Genomic DNA, 8488 nt, shown 5'->3' with positions numbered 1-8488 from the left:
ATTTTCAAAATATATACTGTATGTGTGTATTTATATATACATAATAAATATACACAGAACACACACATTATTCAAACAGAAACTTTTATTTTGGATGCGATTAATTGATTGACAGCACTAAATTATACTAAGTAACACTACTTTTGTTTTGTTTTGTCAGTTCATTCATTCACTAAATACAAAATGCCTCTTTCAGCCAATATATTTGTCAAGGCAACATCAATTCAGCATATTTTACCTTAGTAACACAAAATATTAATTTGTTTTATTAGTCATATATATATATATATATATATATATATATATAGATTTATAGGATACTTAATAAAAGTGCGTATAAATAGTACGTCAAATAAAAACAAAAACTCTTAGTATCGATATGCAAAAATTGACTTTGGCGTGTATATGCTACACAATGGGTAGGATTAGGGTTGTGGGGTAGATGCATATCATATGCACGCCAACATATTTCATATAATATGCACACCAACCAATTTTCTATCATATACACGCAAAAAATGCGTATCATATGCACGCCAACATATTTCATATAATATGGACGTGAAAATGCGTACCATATGCACGCCAACATATTTCATATAATATGCACGGCAACCAATTTTCTATCATATACACGCAAAAATGCATATCATATGCACGCCAACATATTTCATATAATATGCACGCCAACAAATTTCATATAATATGCACGCCAACAAATTTTGTATAATAAACTCTTAGTATCGATATGCAAAATTGACTTTGGCGTGTATATGCTACACAATGGGTAGGATTAGGGTTGTGGGGTAGATGCATATCACATGCACGCCAACAAATTTCATATAATATGGACGTGAAAATGCGTACCATATGCACGCCAACAAATTTCATATCAAATGTACGCCAACAAATTTCATATCATATGCACTTGAAAATACGTATCATATGCACGCCAACATATTTCATATAATATGCACGGCAACCAATTTTCTATCATATACACGCAAAAAATGCATATCATATGCACGCCAACAAGTTTCGTATAATATGCACGCCAACAAATTTTGTATAATAAACTCTTAGTATCGATATGCAAAAATTGACTTTGGCGTGTATATGCTACACAATGGGTAGGATTAGGGTTGTGGGGTAGATGCATATCACATGCACGCCAACAAATTTCATATAATATGGACGTGAAAAATGCGTACCATATGCACGCCAACAAATTTCATATCAAATGTACGCCAACAAATTTCATATCATATGCACTTGAAAAATACGTATCATATGCACGCCAACATATTTCATATAATATGCACGGCAACCAATTTTCTATCATATACACGCAAAAAATGCATATCATATGCACACCAAAATAAATTTTTGCGTATCAGTACCACAAGTTTTTGTTTTTATTTGGCGTACTATTCATTTTCATGAAAGCATACATGATGTTTGTCAGGTTTTGCTGTCTTGTTCCTAATTCCTTTAATCTCTCAAACAGTGGTTTTGGATCCCCCAGACTTGTGTTGTGCTGTATTTCTCGCTCACGCTCGGGTCTGTTGTGTTTCAGAGCCGGACTCGCATGAGCGGCGGTTAGCAGACAGTTTAGATCAGGCGCTAAACGCTGCTCTTCACGGGTTACCAGTGTTCACCTCGCCGAGCAAAACCAGTTCCAGTGTGGACAGCTCATCTGGTACGAGACTGACATCAGCGTATGAGCAAATAAAGCATGGACACGTTCACTTGTTACTGAGAACTGCATTGGGATATTTTGTCCTTTAGTGTTTCTCATCTTCCAGATTCCTGCAGAGTTTGGCTCCTGTCTTGATCAAACTCACCGGCCTGTAATTTAGTAATCTTTGATTAGTTTGTTCAGGTGTGTTTGATTAGAGCTGGAGCTAAAATCATTCTACAGGGGACAGTTCTGGATCAGAATGATCTGGGGCCAGTTCAAAAGTGATTTGAGCGGATTTTGTCCATCAAATCTTGAAAATGTGTTGTTCAAAAGACAAAAAGGATTCTGAATTCGGATTAGATCATAAAATCCAATCTTGGTTTTGATCTGGATTAAATCTTCAGTTTGTGTTGTTCAAAACGTTTTAGTAAGATTGGGATACTTTTGATCCAAAAAAAAAAAAACTGGATTGTTCTGATCCCAGAAGAAGAGTGGATTTCAGGAACAAAAATGTCATCACTTTTAAAATGGTCTAAAAAAAAAAAAATACAACATGACGTCTTATTTTCTGAGAAATTGAACACAATTAGTTTATGCTTAAAACAAGAACAAATGTGACCCTGGAGCACAAAACCAGTCATAAGGGTCCATTTTTTATAATTGAGAAAACTAAATAATCTTTCCATTGATGTATGGTTTGTTGGATGATAATATTTGTCTGAGATACAACTATTTGAAAATCTGGAATCTGAGGGAGCAAAAAAATCTAAATATTGAGAAAATCACCTTTAAAGTTGTTCAAATGAAGTTCTAAGCAATGCATATTACTGATCAAAAATTAAGTTTTGATATATTTACGATAGGAAATTTACTAAATATATTCATGGAGCATGATCTTTACTTAATATCCTAATGATTTTTGGCATAAAAGAAAAATGGATCATTTTGAGCCATACAATGTATTGATGGTTATTGCTACAAATATAGCTGTGCTGCTTATGACTGCAGGCTCACATATATCTGTCAGTGGGGAATGAAAACCTGATTTCTCTTTGAATAAAGCTGATTTTTTTTTGGCTATCAGTAAATGCTCTTTTTGAGTTCAGAATGTTTCAGTATGATTAATAGTACAGTAACATCTGTTCTTTATCATTATGCATTCAAACAGAATGATGCATTTGTTGTTCTTGTTGTGTTCCAGGTCTGCAGTCCTGTGCGTTCTGCTCTTGTTCGCTGACGGTTTACTCCTCGAGCGTGGCGTCATACTCTCTGCCCTGCGCTCATCTCATGTGTGGAGCGTGTTTGAGGCAGAAACGCACGTCTGATCCTCAGAGACTGAAGATTGAATGCCCCGCGTGCGGCACGACTGCCTCCAGCAGAGACGTCACTCGAGTGCATCACTGAACATGCTTATCATGTTTATCTGAACATTTGTGTATAATGTTAATTAAACTTTTTTGAAAAAGCTTGAAAAGGTCTTTGTCATTTTAAGTTAGTGTACTTCATATTTTCTAGGAATATATGCATTGATATTGTATATTACACTGAAAGAAACAAAATTACTAGTACATTTCAGTGACATAATGAATTACACATAAAGTAGAAAGACTGAAATAGTATTTTAGTCTTTCTACTAATAGTGCTTAATAATATTAGAAAATCTTAATAATTTTGTAGTTTATACACTACTGTTCAAAAGATTTTTAATGGTTTTGAGAGAAGTCTCTTCTGCTTATCAAGGCTGCATCTATTTGATCAAAAACAGTAAAAATGTGAAATATTTTTATAAATTAAAGCAGCTGTTTTCTATGTGAATATGTGTTAAACTGTAATTTATTTCTGTGATGCGCAGCTGTATTTTCAGCATCATTACTGCAGTCTTCAGCGTCACATGATCTTCAGAAATCATTCTAATATGCTGATTTGCTGCTCAACAAACATTTCTGATTATTATCAATGTTGAAAACAGTCGTGCTGCACAATATTTTTGTGCAAACTGACGCATTTTATTTTTCAGGATTCACAGATGAATAGAAAGTTCAAAAGAACAGCGTTTATTTGAAATAGAAATCACATTGTAAATGTCACTTTTGAACAATTGAATGCGTCCTTAATAAATACATACTTTTTTCAACATTGATAATAATCAGAAATGCTTCTTGAGCAGCGTATTATAATGATTTCTGAAGATCATGTGACACTGAAGACTGCAGTAATGATGCTGAAAATACAGCTGCGCATCACAGAAATATATTACGGTTTAACACATATTCACATAGAAAACAGCTGTTTAAATTTATAAAAATATTTCACATTTTTACTGTATTTTTAATCAAATAAATGTATTCAGGGTGAGCAAAAGAAATTAATTAAATGCATTCTTGACGAATAAATGCATTAATTTTTAAAAATAATTTTTACAGTTATATATCTCAAATCCTTTTCCATATGAAACTATTGCATGCATATGCGCTTGTTTTTGTCCGGTGGATCATGCTGTTGTCTGGAGGAGTGAATGACGGATCCTTGAGCTCGTTGTGTTCTGTGGGATTGAATGGCAGGAGATTGATGAAGCGGCACAAGGCTGAACCCTCTTTGTGTGTGTTTGAATAGCTCTAACCCTATTGTAACGCTAAACCCAAGTTTTCCACACACTCCTGAAGGACACACACACACACACCTACTGCAACCTCATCAGGCTCATTTGAACACGTTAAGTCATGAACGTACAGATGCTCAACAAAAATATCCAGCAGAAAACCAGTGCTGAGTGGAGTCAGACGAGGATGCTGTTGTCATGGAAACCAGACCATAATAGACTAAATAATAAACTTTAATGCCAGCCCACTGTCTTCTACAATCTAATGTATTCTGAGGAGTCAAGATGCAAATATAGAAAGGCCTAAAGTGAAAATGTACTTAGGCTAAACGCACGATGTTCTCAGGGAATGACGAACTTAAAAAGTATTTCTGACATAAACAGCTCAACAACATTTTCATTTACTGTATGTGCAGCATTTGATTATGACCATTATTAATGTGCTGCTTCTGAATGAGGTGAGTGAACTCTGTGCTAAGTGATTAGGCCTCGTTTGCGTCAGGACGCTGATGAGTTTATTATCACTCATTTTCTCAGATTTACAGGCGTGATGTTCCTCAAAGCACGTCTGACTTCTCCAGGTGTTATTGGATGAAATTGTTCTTTTGTTGGTCTGCATGCGCATAAACAATATGGAAATGCTGGATTAGATTAGTGTTTGTGAGCTGTGAATACTGAGCAGGCATTTCCGCTGTTTAGTCCTGTGTTCAGATGAATCTCATATCTGTCATTTCACAGCTTTGACCTTCCACTCTCTCCTGTTCACACATTAACCCCTTCAGTCCCGAGACAGCCGTTTCGATTGGTTTTATTTATCTATATATTTTATATATATATATATATATATATATATATATATATATATATATATATATATATATTATCTTTATATTTATTTATTTATATAATATATAAAACAAATTATAAAAACTATATGACATATTTTAAAAACACAAACTAAAAACTAATTCAAAATATTACAAAAAACTTAAACCATGAAAAATATTTTCATTACTTAAAAGAAAAAAAAAAAAAAGTTATTTCATTTCATTTTCATTTAAGTTACCTTGATGTACTAAAATAACTCAAATAAACTGAAATAAAAATTATTTTATTATTTTATTATTTTTAAAAAAGGGAAAACTAATGAAAATAAAACACAAACACAACAAAATTACCAAACCTTTCACAAAATGTAAAATAAATTGGAAGGTATAAAAATAAAAGCTTATAATAATAATTTATCATTTATAATGTAATGATATAAAATTTTAATTTTATATTAAATAAATGTATATTTTACATTTACATTTTATTTATATAACATAAACTATATACATTTTTTATTACACTTAATAATTGTGTTTTTATTTAACATTTTCTTTTTACAATCAATGCAAGAAGTATATATTTAAATATGACATTTGCATAGCAGCAAAACAGTAATATTAACCCTCTGATGAATAGCTGCTCACACCATGACCTTTGACCTTTACCCATATGTCATTGTGGTTTTCTGTATGTATGACAAAAGGACTGTCGTCTGTTGAGAGGATGGATATGTAACTCATTTTGGAACAAAAAGACTGAGAGTAATTATTACAGTCTAGTTTTGAGGTAGTAATACACATTTAAGACTTACTTTATGATTTAATAATTCATGCATCAGAAGGCTGATGTTGCTGAAACATGTTTTTTAAGGTGAAGGTGTGATTTATTCTGTCAGGATCAGGGATTATTATAGTTAACTGAAAGTAAAATGAAAACCATTAAATGAGGTTTTACTTGAAATAAGATAAACATTTACTGAAATAAAATAAAAGAATATATAGAACATTATATTATAGAAAAATGTAAACTTATTGGACATTTCTCATTTTCATTTAATGTAAGCTTGACATGCTTAAATTAACCTAAACTATACAGACATTTAAAAAAAACTAATAATACTAATAATGAGAAAAACACAATGAAATTACTAAAACTTTAACTAAAATTAACATGAAAGCAGAAAATATATATAAAAAAATCAAAATATTAAAAAACGTAAAACATAAAAAAATCATTACTTGAAATAAATGTTCCCTTTTTGATATTCCACTCGTACTGCGTCGTAAGACTCTGTATGGGAAAAACTTTTCAATCACGCAGTGAAACTGTACGTCGGACCACCCCGCAAGCAGCCTCTAATGTGCCCCGCTCAGCGCTGGGTGCAGAGGGAAGTGTGTTATTGGTTCCCCACGGGCCCACTCTAGCGCCCGGGCGTCCAACCGCTGTGATAGCGGACAAAATAAAACACATACATTTTCAAAAAGAGAGCAAATATCCTCTTCTGCCTACCATAAGCGTTCTGCCCTTATGCAGCCAGTCTTTAGAGCCTATTCAACCTCTTGCCACATGGGCCGAGGCCTGGCAGGCCACTCCAATTCGCTCGAAGACCACCACAGTGCGAATCTGCTGGTAAAGGGAGCCATAGAAGTCGTTCCTCCAGCCCAGAGCGAGTCAGGCTTCTACAGCCACTACTTCCTTGTCCCCAAAAAAGACGGCGGCCTGTGACCTATTCTAGATCTCAGACTCCTGAATCACGCCCTGGTAAAAAGGTCGTTCAGGATGATCACATTGAAGCAGATCCTCTCGCAAATATGCCCAGGGGACTGGTTCATGTCACTGGATCTGAAAGACGCATACTTTTACTTCCAGGTAGCCCCCCATCACAGACGATTCGCATTCGAGGGGGTGGCATATCAATACAAGGTCCTCCCTGGCTCCCTGCACTTTTACGCGATGCATGGATGCGGCTCTCTCCCCTCTGCGACAGATGGGAATCCGCATCCTCAACTACCTCAACGACTGGCTCATTCTGGCCCAGTCAGAGACAGTTTCAACATCACACAAGACCCTCCTCCTCAGCCACTTAGATTGCCTGGGGCCCAGGGTCAACTTTGCCAAGAGCGTACTGTCAACGAGTGTCGTTCCTGGGGACAGTTATAGACAGCAACTGTCTCAGCGGGACTAGCCATGACTATTCAGCGCCGCACGGCCTCCTTCAAGGAAGGGACTGCCACCCGCTCAAGGCTTTCCAGAAAATGCTGGGCCTTATGGCAACAAGGGTTGGGGAGCGCTGTGCGAAGGCAAACCGACCTTCGGTCTTTGGTCCGAAGAAGAGTCGGGTCTGCACACCAACTGCTGGTGTCATACATAAATCACCAGGGCGGCCTCGTCTCGAAGCGCCTCTACACGCTGGCAAACGACCTTCTTTTTTGGGCTCAGACCAATCTGCGCTCACTGAAGGCGACGCATGTGCCGGGCAAAATGAACCAAGGAGCGGACATGTTTTCGAGGAACAATGTCTCCTCAGAAGAATGGACGCTCCACCCACTCGTGGTTCAGAGAATCTGGGAAGTCTTTGGCAGAGCTCGAGTAGACCTCTTCGCCTCCGAAGACAACTCTCATTGCCCAATCTTTATCACGAAGAGCACGGATGCCCTGGCGCCACGAGTGGCCCAGCCTCCCGCTCTATGCGTTCCCTCCAATCGCTCTGCTACCGCAGGTACTCAGACGAGTCAGGGAACAACAGCACAAGCTTCTTCTAATAGCCCCCCTCTGGAGGATCCAGCCGTGCTCGAAGCAGCCCCGTGGCCCATTCCCTTGAGACGGGACCTCCTCTCTCAAGCGAACGGCACGCTGTGGCATCCACGGTCCGAGTTATGGGTCCTGCATGTGTGAGCGTGTCTTAAACACTATGGCAGAAGCTAGAGCCCCGTCTACCAGACGCCTCTATGCTCTGAAATGGTCTGTTTTCTCGGCTTGGTGTCAAGACCGCGACTTAGATCCGGTTACCTCTGATGTATCAGTGATCAGAACAGCTTTTTGTCAGCTTTGGTAACCGCGCTAAAGGTCGCCCTGTTACGAAGCAAAGAATTTCCAGGTGGTTAGTGGATGCTATCACCCTAGCATACCCCTCCTTGGGCTTGCAGTGCCCCACTGGAGTCAGAGCCCATTCCACCAGAGGCATCGCCTCTTCCTGGGCATGGTCCAGCGGGGTGTCCATTTCGGAAATTTGTGAGGCGGCCGGCTGGCCCTCACCGTCCACATTTGTAGGGTTTTACAACCTGGACGTCCCTGCCTTACAGGCCAGAGTCCTTTCTGCTTAGTTCGCCGCCTCCGGCTAGTTTAGCAGTCTTATGGGTTCGCTTGACCAACATTCT

At 37.6% G+C, this 8488-nt stretch overlaps 1 protein-coding gene across 5 annotated transcripts in view; it reads left to right on the top strand.

Annotated features, from left to right (window-relative positions):
• Nucleotides 1-3152, top strand: part of ubox5 (U-box domain containing 5) — a 7546-nt gene extending 4394 nt beyond the window's left edge. For 3 of the 5 annotated variants that reach the window (XM_058785637.1, XM_058785638.1, XM_058785640.1), the window contains exons 4-5: nucleotides 1577-1699; nucleotides 2883-3151. In XM_058785637.1, the coding sequence (XP_058641620.1) occupies nucleotides 1577-1699; nucleotides 2883-3085 (326 nt within the window). In that variant the 3' untranslated portion in view covers nucleotides 3086-3151. Of the gene's footprint in view, nucleotides 1-1576; nucleotides 1700-2882 lie in introns of all 5 variants that reach the window. The other 2 variants (XM_058785639.1, XM_058785641.1) reach the window with 1 other exon arrangement.
• Nucleotides 3153-8488: the final 5336 nt, after the last annotated feature.

This window comes from Onychostoma macrolepis, chromosome 08 (assembly GCF_012432095.1).
Source record: "Onychostoma macrolepis isolate SWU-2019 chromosome 08, ASM1243209v1, whole genome shotgun sequence".
NCBI classification, from domain to species: Eukaryota; Metazoa; Chordata; class Actinopteri; order Cypriniformes; family Cyprinidae; genus Onychostoma; species Onychostoma macrolepis.
This window is presented reverse-complemented; position numbering and strand designations above follow the sequence as displayed.